This window comes from Nelumbo nucifera, chromosome 1 (genome assembly GCF_055504915.1).
Source record: "Nelumbo nucifera cultivar China Antique chromosome 1, China Antique-T2T, whole genome shotgun sequence".
Classification (NCBI taxonomy): Eukaryota; Viridiplantae; Streptophyta; class Magnoliopsida; order Proteales; family Nelumbonaceae; genus Nelumbo; species Nelumbo nucifera.
Genome location: NC_142649.1, coordinates 21,490,787 through 21,518,251, shown reverse-complemented (window position 1 = coordinate 21,518,251; position 27,465 = coordinate 21,490,787). Strand labels below are relative to the sequence as shown.

The following is a 27,465-nucleotide window of genomic DNA, read 5'->3' as shown; positions in this document are numbered from 1 at the left end:
CCAATTGATCAAATCGAAAATCAACCCATACAAATACAACCTGAGTTGTTTGGTTTTCACTAATGGTTAGTTGGTTTTGGGTGACCAACTCCCCAACATACCAGGTCTATTTGGTTGGCCAAACAGCCTACAACCGACCTAAACCGACTCGTGAGCACTCCTAATTTCAGCTAAATTAAAAGTCTAATCTCTAATAAATATCAAAATTTTAATCTCGAACAATTATTGGAAATTTATAGCAAAAATATACAATTATTGAAAATAAATTTATAATAAAAATATAATAATTAACTAATAAAAATACAATAAATACTAAAAATATACTGAATTAGTCAATAAAATAATTATAACAAAAGGACAAACTTATTAAAAATAAATTTATAACAAAAATATGATAAATAAAATAAGTACAACAAATTAAATTTAAAGAGTTAAATTTTAGTACATATAAATATATAATAAAATGGATTAAGATTTTAAAAATAATATTAATAAATCTTATTTTTTTTTTAAAGTTATTGTCTAGAATTACTAATTGATATAAGTGAAATTATTTATTTACACTATTATTTAGTTATTTAAATAATATCATTATTTAAAATTTTAAATATTTATTATTTATTGAGTTTAATAATCTATAAAATTACAATTTATACTATTATTACATAATTTCGTTATTAATTTTATAAAAAATTAAATTATTATTAAATTGAATATTATGAAATCAATTATAAATATTTTTCTACTTTAAGATTTTTTTTAATTTATTATATAATTTCGTTATTTTAACTATTTAACTAGTGGGGACCCGTGCGATGCACGGAATTTATTAAGCGAAAGCTAAACAATAGAAATGGTCATTTACTAAAATGCCCCCTATAGTTTCATGGATGTACTAAAATCTACCATATAGTTAGCATTTTACTAAAACAACACTTATAATTAATTTACAATGGATTTAATCAATTTTCCATTAGATGACCGTGGAAAATGATAGTGTTGAACCTAATGTTCATTTAAATAAATTTAATCAAAAGAAAATAAAAATAAAAATATCATTTTTGCCTTTAATAAAACATGGGCAACCACTCTATTGGCTATATTTGGTCAATTTTGTTTTCTGTACAAAAAAAGTGTTAGGGGTATTTTTGGAATAAAAAATCATGGGCCTAATGGAAAAACAAGCACTCCTTAATGAAATGTTGATTAAATAAGTTGTAAAATATATGTGAAGTTTTAGTAAAATGAAAATTATAAGGTAAGTTTAAGTAAATATGTAAAACTATAAGGTGTGTTCTAGTAAATGACCCTAATAGAAATACATAAGTATACAATTGTTTTATATTTCAACTTTTCAAATAAATAATAATTATTCATATTTTATATACTACTTTTAGTAAATTTTTTATAACACAAAATAACAATAATTAATTTCAGTTAGGTTTATTCATCAAATTGATGAAACCAACCAATTTGATCAACTTGATCCGAGTTGGTCGGTTTTCTAGTATTTTAGGTCAGCTTTGGTTCAAAAATTTCCCAATTCGACCAAGTTGGATCAGTTTCACTTTGGCCATTTGTAAACCGATCAAAATCGAATGACCTAACCATGGATATATATATATATATTTTTAATATGGAAAATGAGAAATTTCTCATATTTCTTAGTCTAAAATGTTTTATATCATTAATCTAATTTTTAAATTTATTTTTTAATAATTACATTGTAATTTTTAAAATTAAATTAAATTTTTAAGTTTAAATCTTTTGAACCGACTAACCAAACCAAAAAAATCGACCCAAACCGATACAACTTGAGTGGATCGATTTTCACAAAAGGTCAATCGGTTTCAGTTGGCCAACTCTCCAACCTGACCAAGTCAATTTGGTTGGCCAAATAGCCTACGACCGAACCAAACCAACTCATGAACACTCATAATTTCAACTAAATTAATAGTCTCATCTTTGATAAATAACAATAGTTTAATCTCCAATAGTTATTGAAAATTTATAGTGAAAATACACAATTATTGAAAAATTATTGATAATGAAAAAAATACAATAAGTACTAAAAATATATTAGCTTAGCCAATAAATAGTATAATCTCAAATAAAAGTTTTATCTCTAATAAATATTAATCAATAAGTTATACAAAAATACAATAGATACAATAAGTACAATAAATTAAACTTAAATTTTTTAATAATATAATTTAATCTCCAATAATTATTGAAAGTTTTCTGTTAAATAACAAAACAAAATAAATTTATACATAATCATTGAAAATAGATTTATCACAAAAACAATAAATAATTAGTGAAGTACAATAAATATTAATTTTAGTATATGTAATTATATAATAAATACAGATTAAGAGTTTAAAATTATTATTAATAAATATTAATTTTTTTGTAAGTTATTTTCTCGAATTATTACTTGATATAAGTGAAAGTAGTTATTTACAATATTATGTAAAGATATTAACTTATTATTTATTTCAATATTATGTTATAATTATTTTTCAACTTTTTAGAATTTTTTAAATTTATTACATAATTTCTTTATTTTAACTATTTAAAATCTAGTTATTTTAACTATTTTTGTATTTAAAATATTTAGTTATTTAAATACTTAAATAATATGTAAACTATTTAAATTTTAAAATATTAATTATTTATTGAATTTAATTATCCATCAAATCATAATTTATACTATTATTACATAATTTCATTATTAATTTTGTAATATATTAAATTATTATTAATTTCAGTATTATGTTATAATTCTTTTTCTACTTTGAAGAAATTTTTTAAATTTATTACATAATTTCGTTATTTTAACTATTTAAAATCTAGTTATGATAAATATTTAGTTATTTAAATATTTGAATAATCTATAAAATATTTAAAAATTTTTTATTTGAATTTTATTTATATAAAGCTATTACATATTATTAAATATTTGAAAAACATTTAAATTGATAATTCAGAAAAACTTAATTCAAATTGTTAGTACATAATTTCATGATATATTTTATAAAAAAATAAAATTAAGTTTTTTGTGTTTTAAGTAAATATTTTAAAGTTATATATAATTTTGTTATAATATTTATATAAGTTTTTGTGTTTTAAATTGTTAGTTCTTAAATTTTTTAATCCAAACTTTCTTTAGGTAGATATAGATAAAAATTAGGGAAGAGGATAAATAGGAATTAGAGATAATTTAGGAGAGAAAATCCTTAATGAATTAGAGATAATTTTGAAGATAAATAGATATTAGAGATAATTTAGAAGATAAATAGGAATTAGAGATAATTTAGGAGAGAAAATCCTTAATGAATTAGAGATAATTTTGAAGATAAATAGATATTAGAGATAATTTAGAAGATAAATAGGAATTAGAGATAATTTGGAGAAAGTGGGGGATAGTGGGGGAGGTAGTTTATGAGAAATTTTAGGAAAATAGATTATTTAGGTTATTGGGAAAGTGCATCTCATTGGTTGTTTAAAAAATGACATGGAATTAAAAAAATAAAAAATTCAAAAAGGGAGAAAATTTCTAGACTTCATTGTTTTATTATATATATATATATATATATATATAATATTTAAAGTAATTTTCATTATTGAATTTAATTTAATTTAAAGTCATTACATAATATTAAATATTTTTTATATAATTATTTTGCTATTTTTATATTTTGTTATTTAAGATATTTACTTAATGAAATATTGAAATAATATTTTATTTTTTTTCGATGTTAAATTTTTATTATTTGAATAAAATTTAAATTGAATAATCCGTAAAATCCTAATTTATATTGTTAGTACATAATTTTGGGATGAAATTTTTTAAAATATAAAACTATTAAATCTATTATAATTATTTTTGTGTTTTTAATAAATATTTTAAAGTTATTATAATTCTTAATTTTTTTTAATTCATACCTTCTTTAAATAGATATAGATAAAAAGTGGAAGAGTGGATAAATAGATAAGAATGAGAGATAATTTAGGAGAAAGTGAATGATAATGGTGCCACTTAACTAGACATTAGAAAAGCAAATCTCACTTTCTTTATCCAGTGGTTGTTAGAGACAATTTATCCTATGTTGTTTCAATATTGGTTTAATGGGTAATTACGTGTGTGTGTGTGTGTGTGCACGCGCATCTAATCTAAGGCTAATTATAAATTTACCTCTTAAAATTAGAATAAGCAATTAAAAGGGTTTGAATTGCACTCAACTTCACAACTCAAGAAATATAAATTGCAGGTGTCCATTTTGATATAATAAGACACCAATAAAAATGTTGGTATTCATTCAACCGATACAACCCCCAAAAAAAAGAAAAAAAAAAGGAAAAGAATTATCATAGAAGAAACTAAACAGACTGCCTAAATCAGGCATGAGCGTGTATGACAATCAGTATGGCCAATAATACTCTACACTAATCAGCCATTCCAATTTTCACATACAGACAGTAGCTTCAAAATTCATACATTTCTCGAGTAAGATCAATTTACAGAAACATAACAAACAAGAGGACTTTACGTTCCTTGAAGTGCGGTAGTGTAGGAATGAAGCCTTTTTGATGACACCAAGCCGCAGCAGAGTAATTCCTCATCATCTAATGCAACTCCAACGCTCCTCTGTATAATTCATGCAACTTTCCTAATAAAGTGGCTTGGAATGAAAGAGTAGAAGGAATTTAGAAGAGCTCCTCTGAGTTGAACTTGTTCCATGCTTCCTGTTTCAATTACGTTAAATAATTAGCCAACAAAATGTGACATTTCAAAAAAGATAAAAACATTGATGACACTTCAGCTAATTGCAGTTTGGCAAGCATTTGTGGTTTTGTAGAAATAAAGCATAATAACGGGCAAACTGAACACTACCCATGTTTATAGCTTCCACTGAAACTGATTCATTTCCACCAAATTGTTTCCATCTCAACAGCACTAGAAATTAATGTTTCTCGGAACAAACATCAGCTTAGTGGGAGTTGGTTGGTTTGTTTTGGTTTTTGTGTTTGTAGTCTTGTACGAGTTGGGGAAGGTTTTTGAAGGTGGAGTTTTGTTTCTTTCTTCTTTCAGGTGACCGCCGGTCACCTTCCTTTGTATTTTCTTTTTCTTTTTTAATAAAATTTTATATTATTTTATTATAAAAAAACAATAAATTTCAGACAATTTTAATGCACATTTCAAGAATCCAATTCCTGCAAAGGAAATATTATATTCATAGTATAAATATGTGAAACTTCAACCAAGGCATGTAGCTACAAAATGACTTCAAGAAAAGTAAGAAATGGATAACTTTATATTAAATAATAAACAAATAAATAAGAGACTTTAATGCAAATTATAAACAAAAATAACAATATCTATTGTTGTAATTTATGAGTACTTTCAGATGTTGTTACAGTACACCATAAATCGACAAAACTGCACGATAAAGTTCTACTATTTAGTATGCATCTAACATCTATTGAGACATTTTTAGAGGGAAGAACATATGGTTTTCATTGATTTACATAAAAGCATATGATAGAGTCCCCGAGGAGGTAATATGGTAGGCTATGGAAAAAGAGTCCCAAGTAGGCATATGGAGCTAATTGACGTACAAGGGTGCAAATTGCAAAAGCCAACATTAAAACTGTAAGACAGATATCAGATTTTGCAGTTACAATAGGTCTTCACCAAGTGTCACTGCTTAATCCTTATTTATTTACATTAGTCATAGACAATGTTCAAAATTTTGTCACGTATTGGATGTACCGTATCGTATTGATCCCACCCCAATAAACGAAATATTAAATATTTTAAAATTTTAATATAATCAGGGATAGGCCATGCATAGACTGACCCCTTGTAAATTTAAAAAAAAAAAAAAACAGAACTAAGAAAATAGGAAGTATGTTGGTCAAATCCCCGATATGCATGTTCCGGCATATCAAGCTGTATCGATATATTGAACCTTGATCATAGATGAAATTGATTAAACATATTGAGGATTATGTAGCTCATAAAATTAGAGCAGAATGAGAAAAATGGAGGGGTACACTTGGGATTGGAGACCAATAGATAACTCGATGTGACCTCTTCCATTACCTTGATTCAATAATTCATAACAAAGGGGATATTGAGGATTATGTAGCTCATAAAATTATAGCAGGATGAGAAAAATGGAGGGGTACATCCTGAGTCTTTTTTTTTTGGTAATCCATCCTGAGTCTTATATGATAGGTGGATACCACTTCAGCTAGAAAGAAGATTCTATAAAACAGCTGTTAAGGCCAACTATGTGTATGGAGCAGAGTGTTGGGTAGTTAAGAAACGACATGTTTAAGAAATGAGTGGCAGAAATGCAATGCTTAGATGGATGAGTGGTAAAACAGAAAAGGATAGGGTCAGAAATGAAGTCATACAAAGGAAATTAGTAGTAGCTCCAATAGGTGATAACTGACAAGATGAGAGTAGATTTATGTGCTTTGGTCACGTGCATGGAAGACCATCTACAACACCCATTAGAAAAAGTGATCTGTTACAAGTTGAAGAGGCTAGAAGAGCTTGTGTCAGTCAGACCAAAAAGGACTTGGGTGGAAATAGTAATGTAAGCACCTATAACTTGATGACAGATATGGCACTGAACAGAAAGAATGAAATGGCAAAACAGGATTCATGTTACTGACAACATATAGTGGGGACCAATGTTCAAAGAACCGGACCTGGAATACAACTAGAAAAGGGAGAGGTTCATGGGTTAGAGGTTCAACCAGTCAAACCGAAGGTCGAACCGTGATGACATGGCATAAGCATATATATTTTGTAGTCATATAAATACTACGTATAATATGTTTCTACAAATATTATTACACTCCATGTGGTGGATAGATGGATAGAGTAGAAATCACTGTTTGCAAATCTAGATGAATTCTTTGTGAAAAGAAAGAAGAAGAAGATGAAGAGTTTCAGCAGTAGAGAAGAAAAGAGAAGAAAGAAAGAGTAAGATGTCAACCGGAATTGAATTGTTTCTGGCCGCCAATCCCTCATTATATTTTATACTTAACTTAAAAGAATAAGAGATTACAAGAATGCCCTTAGTAGGGCGGCTACTAAAATAGCTGAATAGTCACAACTTAAAAACATAAGCTAATGGGCCTAAAGCCCAACAACTTCCTAACTTAACAACTTAAAAATAAGAGCTAAATAACTGGACGCAATAACTAGAAATCGGCCCAACTCAACACTCCCCCTCAAGTTGGGAGTAAATGTCACATTCCCAACTTGTGTAGATCATGCTCCAGCTTGTTCCTTGCAACACCTTTTGTGAGAACATCAGCAAGCTGTAGCTCATAAGCAATGTATGGGAGACAAACTTCCCCAAAAGTCACCCTTTCTCTGATGAAATGTCTATCCACTTCAATGTGCTTTGTCTGGTCATGCTGAACTGGGTTATGGGCAATGTTGATTGTTGCCTGGTTATCATAATACAACATCATAGGTTCTTCTGCCTATACACCAATCTCTCCTAACAAGGAACAAATCCAGAGAAGTTCTGATACTCCATGTGCCATGGCCCTGTATTCAGCTTTAGCACTTGATCTTGCCACCATTGTTTGTTTCTTACTCTTCCATGAAACAAGGTTACCCCCAACAAAGGTGCATACTCCTGAAGTAGATCTCCTGTCATCAAAGCATCCTGCCCAATCTGCATCTGTATAAGCCTTTAGTTTCAACTGTCCATGATCAGCAAACAATATGCCTCTGCCCGGGTGTCCCTTTAGATAAGCAAGAATCCTGTCCACAGCCTCCCAATGTTGGACTCGTGGACCATGCATGTATTGACTTACCACACTTACTGCATAGGAAATGTCTGGTCTTGTCATACACAAGTATAGCAGTCGCCCCACAAGTCTCTGATATCTCCCAATGTCCTTTAGTGGCTCACCTTCTGATGCATTAATTCTGTGATTCCGATCAATAGGAGTACTGATTGCCTTTGTTCCAAGCTTCCTTGTTTCTTGTAGAAGAACCAAGACATACTTCCTCTAAGAGATAAAAATTCCATGTTTTGATCTTGCAACTTCAATGCTTAAGAAGTATCTATATTCTCCAAGATCCTTAATTTCAAATTCTTTGTGTAGATTCTTCTTCAGGCAATCAATCTCACTTAGATCATTCCCTGTGACAACAATATCATCCACAAACAATTAGGATTGACACCAAAGATCCCCTCCGCTTCACAAACAATGTATGGTCAGATTGAGTCTGAGTGTAGCCAAGAGCAACCAAGGCCTTCTTGAACTTGTCAAACCATGCTTTGGGCAAGGTTCAAAGTATCGATCGTATCGTATCTTTTGAAAACTATACAGTCCGAAACACCTGTCTGTTTCCAGGTGTTTCGAACCCCCAATTTTTTTTAATAATAAAAAGCATGCTAAAAGCTTCACAAAAACCCAAAATTTGAAAAAAAAACTAAAAAAAATAGAATTTCAGCCGTTTCTAAGAGCCGATACAGTACAACCGAAACTCGTATCGTATCGATACTACCCTGTCTCTGGGAGATTGCTTTAAGCCATAAAGTGAGTTCTTAAGTCTGCATACCTTTCCCTTTTCAGCATCATTGTAGAAACCAACATGAAGATCCATATACACTTCCTCTTACAGATCTCCATTTAGGAAAGCATTCTTCACATCAAGTTGAAACAGGGGCCAAGAGTATGTGGTAGCAAGAGAAAGAAGTATCCGAACAGAGGTCATCTTTGCAACTGGTGCAAAGGTCTCTAAGTTAATCAATGCCATAGGTCTGTGTGCACCCTTTTGCAACAAGTCTGGCCTTGTACCTTTCTATACTTCCATCTGCCTTATATTTGACTGTGTAAACCCATCTGCATCCAACAGTCTCCTTGCCCTCTGGTAAGTCCACAATCTCCCATGTTTGATTCTTGATTAAAGGTTCCATCTCTTCTTGCATAGTTGCCTTCCACTTAGGTTTGGAGAGAGACTCATTGACACCCTTGGGTATAGACAGAGTCAAGAGATGAAAGAAAGCTCGATAGGAAGGAGAAAATCCATTGTAGGATAGGTACTGTGAAATACAATGAGTAGCCCACTTTCTCTTCCCTTTTCTAAGAGCAATAGGAAGGTCCACGTTATCTGTAATGGGGTTGGTAGAATCAATGGGAACTGAAACAGTAGAGGGATCAAGAGGAATACCTGAATCCGTGTCAGCTAAATTTGGAGTCTCCAAGGAAACGGCAGAAAGTGATGTGAGTTCTGCTGTAGTGGAATCAACCTCCCTGTGAAGTCTCTGTCGTGAGTAACATTGAGAAGCAGGACGCAAGGGAGGTGGTAAGGTAAGTGACATAGGATGATCAGGCATAGGAGTGGACATAAGAATTGGAATTGGAAGAGGGATAGACTGCTCATCACTTCCTCAAAACACTCCCCCTGAGAAGGATTCTTCAAGAAGTATATGGACTCAAAAAATGTGACATCCATAGTAACATACCGACTCCCAGAGACACCCAAACACCCTGAGAGGAATATGAAACATCTCCCCCTCAGGAAAAAGGAAACTGAATGGGGTGCTGAATCCAAGTATACGAGAGGGCACCCTGTTAATAAAAAATACTGCTGTGAGAACTGCATCACCCCAAAACCGAACTAGAACTGAAGAATAAGAGATTACAAGAATGCCCTTAGTAGGGCGACTACTAAAGTAATTGAATAGTCACAACTTAAAAACATAAGCTAATGGGCCTAAAGCCCAACAACTTCCTAACTTAAACAACTTAAAAATAAGAGCTAAATAACTGGGCCCAATAACTAGAAATCGGCCCAACTCAACAGCTAGCTTTTGAGTTTTTAAAATAAATTACCAGGGTTTAAGTTTCATAATTCATAGTTTCTTTAAAATATGTGTGTTAAAGCAATATATACATTAAAGAGGCACAAATAAATGCAAGAGACAGATTAATGGTAACAAGGTAATACACATAAATAAGAGGTCTTGGGTTTAAGTCTTGTCATTACCATTTTGAAGTTTCTATCTACCGGGACCAGTTCGTAAGTTACCCAGTTAAACCAGCCAGTCAGCTGGCTTTTAGTGGTTTTCTGGGTATAACCAAACCAGCTAGAGGCCCAAATCATGGCCCAACCGGCCAGTCCAGTCTGGGTTTTCTAAACAATGTTTGGGACAAAGCTTAAATAATAATGATGAAACATTAAAATGTGACATGTTAGTTTGGTATTTTTTTTCCAACTTTTCACTGTATTTTCTGACATTTCAATGTTCTTATAAAATCTAGACAAAACACTTATATTGAAGAAGACAACTTTATTTGAAGGAATGGATCTCATGTCCATGCACAAAATGATAATGTCAGTTGGAGCATAAATTTACATTACAATTTTCAGTTAAACAATTCTCCTTGGTTCAAGGTCTGGATGATGATTATACATTATATATGCAACATAGCAGATATCGACATTATAAAGGATTAAGATTCTTCTGTAAGAAGTAGCACCATTTAGATGATATGCTTCTAAACCTGATGTGCGTTTTTATCATATGTAGAACCACTTTCCCAGAGCACTTTAAAACTTTGCAAATAAATTACATAGTATAAGAAAAATATATCAATGCAACCTTTCATCTATTATGTCTTCTATGTCCAAACTATACTAATGCAGAATTATGTATAAATTACATAATGGAATTCACTTAAGATTAATGGTGTACCTTAAGAAGGTCAAACACCTTCTCTGCTATATATTTTTGTTGAAGATTGGCACCTTTCTGCTGCACCTTATCGGGATGGATAAACAAGGTAGCCTTTCTATAAACCTTTTTAACTGAGGCAGATGTAATCAAATCAGTCAAAGAAACTGGCTGCCAACCACATTCCGGCCAAAGCACCTGTTAATCATTCAATGGATAATGGAGATCAGCTTACATAAAAAATAATGGGTCTACAAATGATCCTTAAATAAAAATAAACTCTACCCTCACTTGTGACAATTTTTATATGATTAACCAATTTGGCAAATCGTAGTAAAGCATCAACCAAAACTCAAAATGAAACAAGATCAGAAAACTTGTACATGAGAAATTGTAGGACTTAGCCTGACATTCTCATGATGCAAACTGAAAATCAAACAATTACACTTCCTCGAGAAGTGAACTGCTGGTCCTTTCACAAGATGTAAGGTGACAATTCATTGTTTCTTTCCCTTGGAGTTGAGGATTCACTATTTAACAGAGAATATTACCCCTGATAGTGGAATGACAAAATAAGATACTAGCCAACTCAAAATACTAGATCCAATGGAAAGTTTTGACATGCTAGGTGCATTTCATCAATTTGAAATTCCTCATCAGTCGTTTCATTATCCTTGCCCACTTCAACTAAGTCTCATTTACCATTCCAGATGAAGGATCTTTTCCCTCCTTGAGATCCTGCTCTGACCACAGCCAAGTTCTACCTCCACTCCAAACAAAAGATTTGGGCCCTGTTTGGTTTCACTTCTTATAAGTACTTAAAAGAAGTGCTGAGACCACACATTAAGTGAAAAATAAGCACTTATACCTGTTTGGTAAATGTCAGGTATAAGTGCTTATTTTCAAAAAAAGCACTTAACAAATAAGCAGCCCCAAGGTGGCTTTCTTTAAGCACTTGTTCAATATGCTTATTCAAAAATTCTGGGATGGTCCAATCCCTTAAAATTTTTTGAAATGCCCAAACTACCCCCCCCCCCCCCCCCCGTCAATGGAAACCAATGTCTTCTCCATTCGCCCAGTTCGAGCAGGGCAGCGGCGGCAAGAGTTTAGAGGACAACCTGCAACGACTTCACCAGAGTGAAATTGACCGGTGGGTGGGTAGTTTTGCATTTCCAGACGTTCATCTTCGTTCGAAACTCAATTTTCTTTGTTTTTTGAAGTATTTTAACATCTGAGTTGTTTCTTGTGTGATTTCTCCCAGATCTGAAATTTTGGACAGAAACCCCACCTGAAACTTGCTGGCGACCATAGGTAGCCTTCCTAGTCCTACTACTTTGGTCATTTCAGAGTTTCTACCCTTTTTCTTGTATATTTTAGTGAAAGTCATTTTTTTTCGATTCTTCAGTAATATGAACTGAAAAATGATGCAATGTTGTATGTGTGTTTGGTTTTATAATAGTTTGTATGAACAACTACAATTCTTTTCTCGTTCTTGTTGGATATTACACAAATAATAGGTAATTACTGATTTAATTTTTTTGTTATGTTCTTGCATATTCCGAAATTTGCTTCATTATTTTTGGAATTTTAATGTGATCGGTGATATCTTTTTTTAATTCTTATTGCATTCTTGTGGTGTTTCTAGTATTTTTTTGGTCCATTTTTGTTGAAGATTATGTTAATAATATGCTGAAATATGTGGTTGCTGAAATTTTTCTTGAATTTTAACATGAATAATAATATGCTGAAATAAGTAGTATTTTTTTGTAGTATCCATCTCTTTGCATATTTGTGATGTTTTCTACATATTTTTATTAAACCGAAATTTCATTTATTGTTTTATTATTAATATGAATAAAAATTATTATCCTACTTTTTTTTTAAATCTCTCATTGCATTTTTGAGATGCGTTTTACATTTTTCTTTCCATCTCTTTTCATTTATATGTGTGGGTGAAATGAAGGCTAAAATTGCCATTTATGGTAAAATAAACACTTGTGGGGAAAATAGCTCACCAAACATCATCCCCACCCCAATAAGTGCTTAAAAAACCCAATAAGTGATTTGGCAAATGGGTCACCAAACAGCATTAAGTGGTTGTTAAAATAAGTAGTTAAAATAAGCACTTGTGCAACAAGTGCTTATTTCTCAAACCACTTTATCACCAAAACATAGCCTTAGAAGGGAGGACATCCACTTCTTCCATTGTCTTGAATGAACCTTGGAAGGCTTAGAGTTTTATAAAATAGCCCTCAAGAAAATGCTTTCATATTATACTCCAATATGCAGTGGGTCTTAAGCATCCCAGGGCTACTAATGGCCTTCAGTTTGTCCACACTGACTCTAGTAGAGAGGGCCTCTAGCTGCTTACCCAACCTGGGTCCAATCTCCAAGCTCAAGAAAAAGCACCCCTCCCCCCTCCAAGCTTCTAAATTCAACATGTTTGGGAGCACAATTCAAAACCTACTTGAATGTCAGCATTCCCCTAAAAAGTGGAACAATTCAAAAGTTGCACCTGCCTAGGCACATAGGTAATGTGCATTTAAAGGCATATGCCTTGCCTAGGTCCAACCGTCCAAGTGCAGCCCCTTTGAAAAGGAGTGTGCCTGGTGCACCTTGCACCTTAGCCCTTTTTGCTAATGTTGTTCATTCATCTTTCTTGATACAAGACATTTTTTAAAAGATAGGGACTATACTTAAAATTACAAACCAATCTTTTATGTATAGGCTAAGAATTTAAGACCCTAGCAAGTACATGTTTAGGCTTGCCTCAAGGGTCTTGGTACAAAGGTGGAGTGTAGAATTAGGAACGCAAGATATTTAATGTCACATTAGCTATTCAAAGTAATGTGACTAGGAAAGATAATAAAGAGATTGAAAGTTTCACGAGCTTGAATTGTTTAATGCTTAAACATGTTTTATATTTATGTATTTTGGTTTGAGCTAATATCCTGTTTAAAACATTTAGTTTGAAATTTAAGTGCATTTTAACTAATACTATTTTCATATTTTAGATTTATTTAATTTTCTGCATTTATTTTGAAAATTTTAAAATTTTGCATCTTGCTTCAAAAAGGCATGTACCTTGCCTTGTGCCTTGGGCACGAAAAGCCCCTTGCACTTCTTTGTTCCTTGCACTTTTAAAACACTGGACCATATCATCACAACCAGGCTCTACACCCAGAGATCATTGTCTTCTCCTACACAATCTTCCCCAACATCAATGTAGCAGCCAAAAAGAGCTCCTAATATGCCTTGGGCACAAAAAGCCCCTTGCACTTTTAAAACACTGGACCATATCATCACAACCAGGCTCTACACCCAGAGATCTTGTCTTCTCCTACACACTCCTCCCCAACATCAATGTAGCAGCCAAAAAGAGCTCCTAATATCCACCTTCTATGCCTTGTCACCAATACTAAAGTACATCATATGTTCACTATGAGGAACTGAATGATGGTGGATACTCCCATGTTCCCTGAAAATCTCACTATCACCAAATCTATGAAGTTGGAACTCATCAACACTTTTTTTTTTGGAAAAGGTAAGGTATTTTATTAAATCAAGAACCAGTACAAAGGAGCCTAGGCCATTAGAGGCTGCCTAGAGCCACCACAAATTACAGATACATCCAGTTCTGAGATCTAAACAACAGACTAAAATTCTGATTTTTAAACACCTCCGTTGCCGACATCCAGGACAAAAGTTTACCCACAGCTTTCTGCACCATTTCCTCTGGAGATTTAGCTTTGCCCTGAAAAATTCTGTTATTTCTTTCAATCCAGATAGTCCAAAGCACAGCAGCCGGGATAGTCTTTCAAACCAAGGTACCTTTCTTGCTGAGACCCTCAATCTGCCAACACAACAGCAGATCCTTCACAGAATTTGGCATTACCCAGCTGATTTCCAAAGCTTGAAGAAAATGCCTCCAAATATAATTCGAGACTGGGCAATGTAAGGCCAGATGTTCAGTAGTTTCTACTGCCCCACCACACAAGCCACATGACATGTCCGAAATCTGTATGCCATGTTTCACTAGATTAACTTTGGATAGACATTTATTTAAAGCCATTGTCCAGAGCAAAAACTTCACTTTAGAAGGACTGATTGAGTTCCAATATGCCTAGCCGGAAAGTTTCCCTGACCTGAACTTATCAACTTACTGAAGATAGACTTTACAGAGAACCTGCCATTAGCTTCCCATTTCCATCTCCAAGCATCCTCCATGTTTGGGTCAACCCTCTGGTTATGGAGCAGGCCCAACAGATTTGCATACTCCTCAATTTACCAGTCAAAGAGACGCCTCCTACAAGTTAGATTCCAACTGAAAGAGTTACCATCCACATTGAAATTCTCAGCCACCGAGGAGTCCTGATTTACAAAAATTTGATACAAGAGAGGAAAGGCATCTTTCAGACACACTTCAGAACACCAAGAGTCTTTCCAAAATTTAATTCTTTCCCCATTTCCCAAGTTGTAACCGATTCTTTCCTCAAATAAATTAGAATTCTTCATTATACCTGTCCAAATGGAGCTTATCCCTCTTGAAATAGGAGAATTGGATCTCCAATCACCCCAATCCACTCCATATTTGTCCATAATCAGCTTTCTCCACCAAGCATTTCTTTCATTTGCAAATCTCCAAAGCCATTTGCACAGGAGGGCAGAATTGAATTTCTTCAATTTTCTTATTCCCAAACCTCCAACTTCCTTAGGAAGACACATTTGATCCCAGTTTACAGCATGAACCTTCTTCTCCTCCTCCCAACCTCTCCAGAGAAAATTTTTCTGTAGTTGCTCCAATCTGTTAGCCACTTTGGAAGAAATAGGAAAGAGGGAGAGGAAGTAAGTAGGTATATTAGAAAGAGTACTCGTAATCAAAATCACTCTCCCCCCTAAAGAAAGGTATTTAGCTTTCCAGGAAGCCAATTTCTTCTCCATTCTTTCAACCACTGGATTCCAAATCTGAGAGGAAGTATATTTAGCTCCAAGACGGAGCCCCAAGTACTTGACTGGAAGATGAGCAGTCTGACAAGCCATAACTTCTGCACAAACTTCTAGATTTGTAACAAGACCTACAAGGATAATCTGAGATTTACTCAAGTTTACCTTGAGGCCAGACACCACCTCAAACCAACTCAAAATTCCAAGCACCACCTCCAGTTGATTTGGAGAAGCATCAACAAAGCATAAGGTGTCATCAGCAAATTGAAGAATATTAACTTTTTCTTTTCCCGAAGCAATTGCAAAGCCCTCCCAAAGCCCATTCTCAGCAGCCTTCTTGCTAAAGAGTGAAAATTTCCATGACACAAATGAAGAGAAGGGGAGAGAGAGGGTCACCTTGCCTCAAACCTCTTGAACTTCCAAAAAACCCCGTTGTTTGCTTGTTAACTAAGATGGAGAACTTAGGAGTCTTAACACAAACTCTGATCCAGTTTCTCCAAAGCTGCCCAAAATTCATTTTCTCCAAAACCAGATCCAAGTAGTGCCAGTTAACATGATCATAAGCTTTTTCAATATCCAGTTTGCACAGAACACATGGGGTCTCCTCTCTTCTTCTAGACTCCAGCAGTTCATTGGCAATGAGAATAGATTCAACCATCTGTCTACCCAGGACAAAAGCACTTTGGTTACAAGAGATAACACTGCCCAACACACACTTCATTCTTTCAGCCAAAACCTTAGCCAAGATTTTGTAGAAACTGTGCAAGAGACTAATGGGTCTGAAGTCCTTTATATTGACAGCCCCCTCAATTTTCGGAATGAGAGTGATGAAAGTTGCATTCAGACTTCTCTGAAAGGAAGCATTAGTGTCAAATGCCTAGAACACCTGCATCATATCACTCCTCACAATATCCCATCATTTTAAGTAGAATAGATTAGAGAACCCATTAGGATCCGGTGACTTATCATTTTCTAGCTTCTTTACTGCACCCTTAATTTCCTCTTCTGAGAATGGTCTCTCTAACCAGATTTTCTGCTCTTCATTTAATTTATTAAATTGGAGCTCGGAGGAAAAAGGTCTCTGAATCCTCTTCTCTTTATAAAGGTTCTTATAGAAAGAAGTAGCTACAGATTTAACTTCAGAACTAGACTCACCACACCTGTCCTCCTACACCAGCTTACTGATTGAAGAGAACCTTGCACGAGCATTTGCCATTTTGTGAAAGAACCTTGTATTTTTATCCCCCTCTTTAAGCCAAATGGATTTAGCTCGTTGTCTCCACTTCCTCTCTTCCTCAACTGCCATCTTATCATACCTGATTTTTGCAATTGACCTCTTAAGTCTCAGATCTTCAGACAAGGGACCCGCCTCTTCAGCTCTGTCAATCTCAACAATGGTGCTCAACAAAGCCTTCTTATCAGTAACCCACTTCATATTCTTCTCCTTACTCCAAATTTTTAGTTTACCCTTGACAGCCTTTAATTTTGATGCCATAACGAAAGAACTAGAGCCCTCCACTTGCAACTCATTCCACACAGAGCTGATTAAGGGGATAAGATTTTCCTCCTCAAACCAAGCGTTTTCAAACTTAAACGGGGATTTGACTGTCTCACGGAGACCACAAACAAGCTGAATAGGGCTATGGTCAGACATCGGTCTAGGAAGGGTAAGCTGTCTGAAATCAGGAAAGGATTCGTCCCAGTTTGAAGAAACCAAGAATCTGTCCAGCCTAACCAGGGTTGGGACAGATTGGTTATTGGTCCAAGTGAATCTATTACCCTGAATTGGGACGTCCATTAGATCCATACTATTTATGAAGTCAGCAAACATGTTCATCGAACCAGCTCTTCTACCCCTTGTATTCTTCTCATCCACCGAAATAGTTGCATTAAAATCACCCCCAATTACCCAAGGACAGTTCTGAGGGTCTCTCAAATCTGATAATTCTGCCCAAAAAGCCACCCGAAAATTAGAATCAACAGGACCATAACCGTTTGTGACTTGAATAAGTTTTCCATCTTGTAGTTTCAGCCTCAAAGTGATTGAGAAATTACCAATTCTGCAAGAAACCAAAGAACAGAAAGTGGGGTCCCAAAGGCTCACAATTCCACCAGCACTTCCCGAGGCAGCCAAGGCTTTCCATCTGACCTGACCCTCCCCCCAAAAACTTCGGATTGTAGCAGCATCAACCCTCTCCGGCTTAGTTTCTTGGAGCAAGACAATCTTTGACTTCGATTGCTTCAAAGAATCACATACCATCATCCTCCTCCTTCCCAACCCCAGCCCTCTAACATTCCAGGAAAGAATTTTCACTTCCATAAGAATTAACTAAAGAAGAGGACCCACACCTCACATCTTCTTTGACCCCCTTGCAGCCCCTTCACTGCTCCCCGCCTTATCATTCAGACCCCAAGTTAATCTCATCATTTCTCTACTTCTCTTTGTTTTTAATCCCCCTTTTTTGCTGCCAATTTTCCCTTCTCCATAAGCACTCTTTGTTCAATTCCTTCCAAGAACTTAATAGTATCAGCTTCCATCCCTCCAGCGATATTCCCAGAAAAGTCCCCAGCCCCAGAAGTTTCGATATCACCCAAGAAGATTGATTATTTTCAGACTTACTATCCTTGCCTACCTCCGTGGCTAATGAACTCGCTTTCCCCTTGTTTCCTATCAAGACTTCTCCGTTGCTTCTCCTCATTTGCTCAAGGCTTCCACTGCTATTTCCCAACTCTTTGGATTGGTCAAGACAATTTTCCACATTCCCACTATGAACCTCATTACCCACCACCGCAATAGGGGTCACCACCAACGGAGTCTCTTCCACTGTCTCTTCCACTGGCACCAAAGGCAGCTCTTGACTTTGTTGCCGCCTGTTGTCCATCTCCCACGCACTTTTTGAAGAAGACCGAACTTTTTGGGATGAAGTAGCAGCTTGACTTAGACCACCCATCTCCATATTATCAGGATTGGGAATGTGGTCTAGAGGAGAACCAGCACTTGGATTCAACTGCTGTTTGGATGGCAGACTAACCCAGGTCAGTTCCAACCGAACCAGACTATAATCTGTTTGTCTACCAATGGGCCACCGAGGCTCACTAAGAAACATTTTACCTTCAAGTTTCTTCGCCATTTGAGTAGAGCGGGTAGGTAAAGACTTAAAACTAGCTTGACCTGGATCCGGAACCTGAGTCCAAATCTGAGTCTCCTCATCTTCCTTGGAATCCAAGCCGGGCCCTTGTCGAGCCTCCCTCCCCTTAAACCTCGAGATCTCCACGCCTGACTCCACGTGTAGTTCTTTAATGCACTGATTTATAAGAATTTTTAAATCCTCCACCCTTGGAAAGCCCCCACTTCTTCCCTTCATTAACTTTGGCGTGCAAGATTCAAAGCACTCAACCTAAGGACGATCCTGGCCGTCTAGAGGAACTGCTTGTGGACGGATCAGATTGATCCCACGACCACTTTCTTCCCCTCAATCGACCTCTGGCAAGCTACTTAGTGGCAGTTTGAAACTCGGTGAACTTTTATGAAACTCTTGCGGCAGTGAGCTTTCTCCCTCGTCTTCTAAGACCACTGTGTTAGAGATTTCCGAGCTCCTTCCCTGCAATCGGAACTGATTATTCTCATGAATCTCCTACATCCAACTTCGGACCGTCGGCAGCGATTCAGGCCAAATGCGGATTTCAAATACCGATTCCCCCACAACAACCTCCACTTTTTCAGGAATCTTCCTGAACCTTATCACCTTCATTTGAACTTATCAACACTACTAATATCACCTGGATGAGTCCCAAGACATCAACTAATAGATACAAGGTCTATTAGCTTCCCCTTCCACCAGAATTCAAAGAATGTCCCTTTCACCACCAAGGCATCAACTAATAGATACAAGGTCTTGAACATTACCACTAAAGATCCTCCCCAAATAAGCAAGCATGCTGACTCCACTGATAGCTAATAACTAAGATTGTTTTTCATCTGCTTTGATGAAGACAGGCAATGCATCCTTGATTTCTTTAAAGACCAAATACTAAACATAGATAAGAATGACAAAGAATCTAACCCACCACCAAAAATGGCCTTTGGCAGTTTGGCTTCCTAACCAGTTGTTAGGTCCCAGAAACTTGACACACAATTCCCAGACTCACAGTAGAATTCACACAACTAGAACATCAACAAAGGAACTGGTACTCATTCAGAAGAAAAGAAGAACATTAACAGTTGGTTAGTTCTTCGAGATACCGCCGGCTCTCCCAATCACTCATAGTAATCTTCACTCAACAAAAGCCTATCTCCCCCATCCCCCAAAGCCCCTTCTTATACTCTTCTCACAGCATAACTGACTCCCTCAATAAATGCCCAGTTGGCCAAGTTATAAATGCCCATACTCTTCTTATTCCTAACTGACATAGCTATAAATGCCTCAAGACTCTCCTTATTCCCTCCAGCTATAATTAACCCCATGTTCAATTATTTCCCCCCTTAGCCGAAAGCTGACATTTCCCCTTCCTGGCATACGTAAAGTTAATTGGGGGCCTATCATTACCTGCTGCCCAAAGTCTAACCTTGTCCTCAAGGTTAAAATGAGGAAATTGGTCTCGAAGCAAGTCAAAAGGCTCCCAAGAATCTTCAAAATCAGGTAGGCCCTGCCAATGAATAAGCACTTCCAAACCAGTAACTTTAGGCATAGTGGATGGATGCACACCGCGCACTGATATGTCCCTGCACAGGCCAAGCAGCAGCATCACCCAATGCACAGATGGTGTGTCTGCTTTGTCACCTCTTGAAGCATGTCTATTTCCTCCAGCTTTGCGTTTCCAACCTTCAGCCTCTCCATGATCATCCACAGCCATCCTGTCCCCTCCCTGCATGGTGTGCACTGCCCACAACTTTCATGCTTATAGAAGTAAGGGAGCCTAGCAATTGCATCCACAATATCAGTTGACTTGTCATTCACAATTACAGCAGCTGTCCCTAAACCCGTTTGGACAGCCTTGAGTGCATCATAATCCATCAACACATCATCACATGTGTTGAAAAGAAGAACATTAACTAGAATTCACACAACTAGTTAGGTCGGTTCATCGAGAGGTCCCAGAAACCTTACACACAATTCTCAAACTCACAGCAGAATTCACACAACTAGAACATCAACAAAGGAACTAGTATTCATTCAGAAGAAAAGAAGAACATTAACAGTTGGTCGGTTCATCGAGAGACCGCCGGCTCTCCCAACCACTCACAGTATTCTTCACTCAACAAAAGCCTATCTCCCCCATCCCCCAAACCCCCTTCTTATACTCTTCTCACAACATAACTGACTCCCTCAATAAATGCCCAGCTAGCCAAGTTATAAATGCCCATACTCTTCTTATTCCTAACTGACATAGCTATAAATGCCTCAAGACTCTCCGTATTCCCCCTCCAGCTATAATTGCCCCCATGTTCAATTATTTCCCCCCTTAGCCGAAAGCTGACCTTTCCCCTTCCTGGCATACGTAAAGTTAATTGGGGGCCTATCACCAGCCCAAATGAAACATTACAGTTATCCAAGTGAATTCGGCAACAACTGAAAAGTCTGAAATCATTGTTCAAGATGTTCAATGCCTCCATTTCCGATGACAGCATGAACAAAAAGCTTACTCAACCAAGACATGATCATCAACGTACTCCAACAATGTCAGTCCATAGCCATCCAACCTTCAATCTCTTCCAGCTTGGGCAACCACCCACCTTATTGACGGACCCCCCTTATATATCTCATTTTGCAACAACACCCACCTTATTGACAGACCTCTCCACCTGGGCAGTTGCACCACCACCTACACCAAAAGTCACAACATCCACCATCTTACAACTTACTCTGGGGTTGAACCTCCTCGTCTACACCTCTTGCCAAGACCTTGGAGTCATAACATGACATACTTATATGTATAATATAAATGAAATTGGCGGTTATACAAACATATTATATAATATCTATAGATATTTAGTAGGTCAATCATTATCAGATCAAACCTGAGAAAGCCAATTACTTGAAGGCCCTATTCTTTTAGATTCAGGAAGGGGGAAATCGGTCAATAGGTTTGTGGTTCCCATTATATGTTGGTTTGCACGACCATTGGAAATATTTAATATACAAACTGATATTTAATATACAGAAACCATGTCCAAATTATCCATTGGGAATATTCTCAAAGTGGCCAACAGTTTCAGGTAGTAAAAAAGCTAGAATCTTAGGGAGTATCAGTTTGCAGTCTGTTGGGGTTTGGAAAGGAACATACACATATTCAAAGATAGGTGCAGAACAAGAAGGAAGATAGTTGTTGATATCTGCTCAAAGATGGTTGAATGGTCTCTATCTAATTCAGAATTTAAGGATGTTACTAGAGAAGATCTTGCAGACAATTTATGGTCATTTGTGGGCCTGGTCATTGAGAATCATTGATACACTAGTGTAATTTTTGTTTATGTTGAGATAAGTTTATTTTACAGTAAAAATGCTCACCCACATGCTAATATTTTTCTTCTAATGAAACTTTGCTTTTACTTTTACTATCGAAAAATGATAATAATGATGATCCAAGGCATTAAGAGTATCTCTAAGATTTATTCCAACATAAAAATAGTCTCCTTTAAGAGGCAGATCACCACATATCTGCTAATAGAAATTGAATCCTGCAAGCATCCAACTACAATGTATAGAATACATGAACTTACATATTGTAAAGTTGACAACAAAGCACGCAAATTGCCTTCTTTCCCTGCAGCCCAACGCTTGATCTCAACATCCAAAGTTTCAGCAATCCTCTGGAACAGATTGAGATAATGGCAATTATTTCAAATGACTTGTAGAAACAATCTTTTCTTCTCTCACATTCCTCAACTCCTCCCACAAAACCCAATTTGGAAAACTTACATGTCTCTCTGCCTGTTCTCTCTGAGTTTGAAGGTCACGCTCATTCTTCACAGCCAGTGCCTTTGCCTGAACATGCAACTTAACAATCAGAAACTGCAGAGCCTAATATGGAACTCAAAAGTAAACAAAATAATATCTCATTCTAGAGAAGAATAGTCCCACTGAATGAGAACATATATTTTGTTATCAACTATTTATAGAAAGGTAGAGTAACCAACTAGTCAAAATTAGAAAGGAAAAATCCATACAGCCCGCTCTTGAGTCCTTTGGTGACGCTCCCATCTGGCTTTCCGTCTTTCCTCACTTTCACCTTCAACTTCTTGAAATTCCCCAGATGATGGGGCGCCTTTCCAAATAAAAGTAGTTGAATCAATTAAAATTGTAAAATTATCTCCAGGAAAATTCTAATAACTTCACATGTGAAACTCAGATTTCAAGATTAAGATTACCTCCAAAAATTGAAGTAAGGTCATCAACAATGTTTGTTGTGGAAGATGCTTTCCTCATGCCGGATGAGGTTCCAAATGATGCATTCCTTGTTCCATCAGGACCTCCCCGGTTCTGGAATTGGGTATCAAAAAGAGTGTCCTAAAATATACAGTACAGTCAGTGGTGCAATCTACTACCTTAGTTCAAATATGACTCTGACGTGACAGAAATCTTCTTACCGAAGCAGTAGGCCTTGGCCTTTGAGCACTGTTTGCTCGAGCACCCATACTGAAAAAGGATTCCAGATCATTTTCATTCTTTTGTTGATTCTCCTTTGCAGCAGCAGCTGCTGCTGCCCTTTGTCGAGCCTCTACAGCAGCCCTTTCTCGAGCCTCTGCAGCGGCCCTTTCAACAGCAGCTCGTTCTGCTCTAATTCGTGCTTCTGCTTCTGCCCTTGCAACAGCAGCCCTTTCTTTTGCTTCCCTATCCCTTGCTTCAGTTGCTGCCTTCTCCCTGGCTTCTGCAGCTGCCCTTTCCACTCTTTCCCTTGCTTCTGGTGCTGCCCTCTCACGTGCTTCAGCTTGTGCTCTCTGCACTGCAGCCCGCCCTGCACGTTCACGTGCTTCCTGATTAACTTTTTCAACAGCAGCCCTTTCAGATTTTAGGCGAGCTTCAGCAGCTGCCCTTTCTGCCCTTTCCTTTGCTTCTGCTGCCGCCCTTTCACGTGCTTCTGCTTGTGCTCTCAACACTACAGCTCTCTCCCTCTCTCTTTGGAGTCTCTTTTGTTCTCTCTCTTTCTCCTCTCTTTCCTTCTGTTCCCGTTCACGGTCCCGGAGCTCTCGCTCTTTCTCCTCCCTTTCCCTCTGTTCACGTGCTTCATCTTTTTCCTGCTGTGCAGCTTCTCTACTTCTAGCCTTAGCAAATTCTCGCTCCCTTACTTCCCTAGCCTGTTTGAATTTTGCCTCAGCCCTATCCATAGCTTCCTTCATAGCAGCAGCTGATGCAGCAGCAGCTGAATTTGCCTCAACCTCTTCTTCACTGGAAAGAATATCTGCACGTTCATCAGCATTACTTCGGGGCCTGCCCATGGCAAAGTCCTCAAGTTCATCTATTGAAGACACACTTTGACTCTTCACTGAATCAGGAACTGGCTTGGAACTCTGGTAATTCTGAGTGGAATGTGGAAAAGAAGAGAACTCATTAACCTTTTTAGTATTTACAGCAGCAAATGAACCTCTATCCCTCTTTGAAGCTTGAGATGGTCTAGGAGGAGGGGGCCTTGAAGGTGGTGGAGCACTTGTAGGTTGCGTGAAAAGGGGAATCTCAGAGACAGTGAGCCATACCTCATCAGCTGCTTCTGAATTTTCTTCAGATCTTGGAAATGTATCAACCTGAGGATTTGTCTCATTAGAATTAGCATGCACATGTGAAGTACGAGAACTAGTCTGACCAACAGGTTTATGAGAGTCCGATGAAACAGTAGGAATGTCAAACAAGGTTTGATGGGAATCCCGATAATTATCAACAGGCACCTTTTTCTGGGAGTTGTTCTCAGAGACTTTTGCTGAAGACTTCTCAGTTGGTTCTTTGTCAGATGAAGTATATTTAGAATTTACATGTGGTCCTGTCTTTAAAGGACTTTTATCCCTCTCTATGCTATTCATCTCAGATGAAAACAATGGCACTGACTTCCCCAGACCATCAAGGGGATCTATATCATCAAATACTCCCCTGCTAACAGAAGGATCACTTTTCATGCTTCCAGTGTTATTAGGCTTACCCATTTGTTCCAATGGATCAGTAAAAAAGTCTGATGATGAATATGCTGGAGAAGAAGTTGATTCTAAAACTACAAAAGGATCTTCCATCATGCTGGTAGTAGGTTTAGTTGAAGGAACAGTAGGCTGTTCACGCTGACTAGTCTCTGAAGTTCCTCTGCACAAAAATACATGCATGTACATGATGGAGTTGAGACCAAGGTTTAAAGTACCAGAAACACAAAGTGTATCGGAAAGGCAATTTTAAGAAACGTATCGAGATACGCTTTGGATATGCATAGATACAGACGAAAAACTCAAATAAATCCCAAAAAATATAGTAATAACAATAAAGTACAAGGTATATATGATCATAAATAAGTTATTTAAACATAAAAACCTTACATATATTACTTCATTGGCCCTTAGCGAATATCTATCATATAGTTTCTCAGATACATATAAAGATACATAGTCTCAACCAAGGTTCAAAATTTTGCAACATATAGCCAATACGTATCATTCCGTTAAAAGCCCAATACACGGAACATATAGAAACCAATTGTCTCATTCCTTTTCACCTGTATCGGGCTGATACGAGCCGATATTCTAATGTATCAGTATATACATTGCAAATTAATTACTCTCCCTCTCATTAATCTAGAGATCAGGACATAATCGGTAATTGTTGAAAATGATGGAAAAACTAAAATGTGTGCATATATACCTTGGTTTTTAGAAATTCAAAATACTTTTTCTTAATATTTGTTAATATATAAATTTCAATAATCAATTTTAGCATTTATTAACAAATATCTAGGGGTGATCATCTCAGCCCGACCCAACTCGAAAATTCTAGGTTTGTTGTTGGGTTTCATGTTCAAGCTTGACCCAATCCATACATACATACAAATACAAGTATATACATATAATGACTTGATTGTTCTCCATGCAGATAATGAATTCCTTTTGTTTTGTATCTCAGTTTAGACTTTAATTTCTTATGTTGTATATAATATTTATTTGTTATGTCTCAATGTGTAGCTTGAAACTTGAACTATTTTATTCTTGATTCTTGAATGATGAAATTGAGTATGTATAGATTCTGGATTATGCAACCTAGCTGTTATATGTTAATGCATATCTCTTATTTTAGTATTTTTCATGCATTCTTATGCATGTCTAAGTCTTGACAACAAGTGAACAGAGAATTAGAGATAAAACTTTATGGTTTTTCCCTAAACAACTAGGGGATAAGGATAATCAAAGGAAGATGGATCTCATCCTTTTCTTACTTAGATATGATAAATCTGGTCAGTACTGAGTAAAAGTATTTTTTTTTTCTATTTTTGAGAGGTTTATGTATTGTTATAGTTTTTTGACAACTTTTAGAAAAATCAGTAAAAAACTTATGATTTATGATATTGTTCATGATACGATCCATTTGAATCCCTTTACAATTTATAATACAATTATGATTTTCATAACATTGGGAACAGGGAATGGGATAGGTTTTTGGGGAGATGTCTGGTGTGATGACAGAGCACTGATGGAAGGGTTCCCTTATCTTTTCGTCCTAGCTGACTTGGTGCATGTCTTTCAAAAGTGGTGTTACTTGCTCTGGACTAGTGGTAGACAAGTGCCTCACTAGAGACAGCCTACAGAGAAGAAGCTAAGTTTAGAGTTAATGAACTCTGTACCCTATGGGAACTGGAAAGGGAAACAGTTCAGTGGGATGGTATTCTCTTTGTTTTCTTAAATTAACATCTAATGGTTCAATTCTCACCATCAATTTTGTGACTGTGACTGGAGTAAAGTTAATTTATGGTTAATAATGGGGTGTTTTTTATTAGAGAAGTCAATGGTCATGTTCAGCACTGGATGGGCCCAACCTGACTTGGGGCACAAAGCCAAGAAAGCAGGAAAAGCTAAAAGGTGACACTTTGTTAGACAGTGTTTGGGTCCCGCGCCATACAAGGATAACCAACTGGGCAGCAGATTAAGAGGGCTAGTGAGCACATAGACTTAATGGGCCTAAAGCCCAATTTGAACTGCTTAATAAGATTAGTTAAAAGAGGGGGGGTTCTGGAATTTGGATCAACAGGTAGGATAAGGGATTATCCCTATCCACTCAAAGAGTCCAGATCCAAATAAAGATTTGGATCAGGAAACTCCTAATTTGATTAGGGAAGGCTGATCTTTATCTGCAGATAAGAAAGAGATTATCCTTATCTCTTAAAAGAGAGTCCAGATCCAAATATAAGATTTGGATTAGGAAACTCCTAATGGGATTAGGAGAACCTCTCTTTAAGGCTATAAATAGAAGAGCAGGGCAAACCTCCAGATCATGTAACAGTTTGTTGAATTACAGAGAGAGACAACACAATTTGATTACATTGTCTTCTGCTCTTGTTCTCTCCTGCTCTTGCCGCCCTACCCAGTTCGATCTCCACCAGTAGGAGTGATCAAAAACAGTTCTTGATATTGCACTTTGCTAGAAAAGGCAATATGAAGTCGTGCTCACCAGCCCTCCATCATATTCTTGTTGAAGAATTCGGTTCTTGCTGAAGAACTGTCTTGCTGATTCTGCTTCACCTCACACTGTGTCATCTTCGGTGGAAGCAGTCTTTGGTCTTTTCCTTGGGCATGAACACCTTCATTGGGGATTTATTATTACTCCGTATCAGGTAT

The 27,465-nt window shown here is 36.3% G+C and overlaps 1 protein-coding gene across 2 annotated transcripts in view; it reads right to left on the bottom strand.

Moving 5' to 3' along the window:
* Positions 1-4,246: 4,246 nt before the first annotated feature.
* LOC104605821 (auxilin-related protein 2) overlaps positions 4,247-27,465 on the bottom strand; it is a 35,006-nt gene continuing 11,787 nt past the window's right edge. The window contains exons 2-9 of one of the 2 annotated variants that reach the window (XM_088895700.1): positions 24,550-24,952; positions 23,257-24,408; positions 23,038-23,176; positions 22,837-22,934; positions 22,589-22,654; positions 22,390-22,479; positions 10,746-10,922; positions 4,247-4,749 (exon numbers count right to left, since the gene is read on the bottom strand). In XM_088895700.1, coding sequence (XP_088751826.1) covers positions 4,711-4,749; positions 10,746-10,922; positions 22,390-22,479; positions 22,589-22,654; positions 22,837-22,934; positions 23,038-23,176; positions 23,257-24,408; positions 24,550-24,952 — 2,164 coding nt within the window. In that variant the 3' untranslated portion in view covers positions 4,247-4,710. Of the gene's footprint in view, positions 4,750-10,745; positions 10,923-22,389; positions 22,480-22,588; positions 22,655-22,836; positions 22,935-23,037; positions 23,177-23,256; positions 24,953-27,465 lie in introns of both variants that reach the window. The other variant, XM_010270735.3, reaches the window with a different exon arrangement.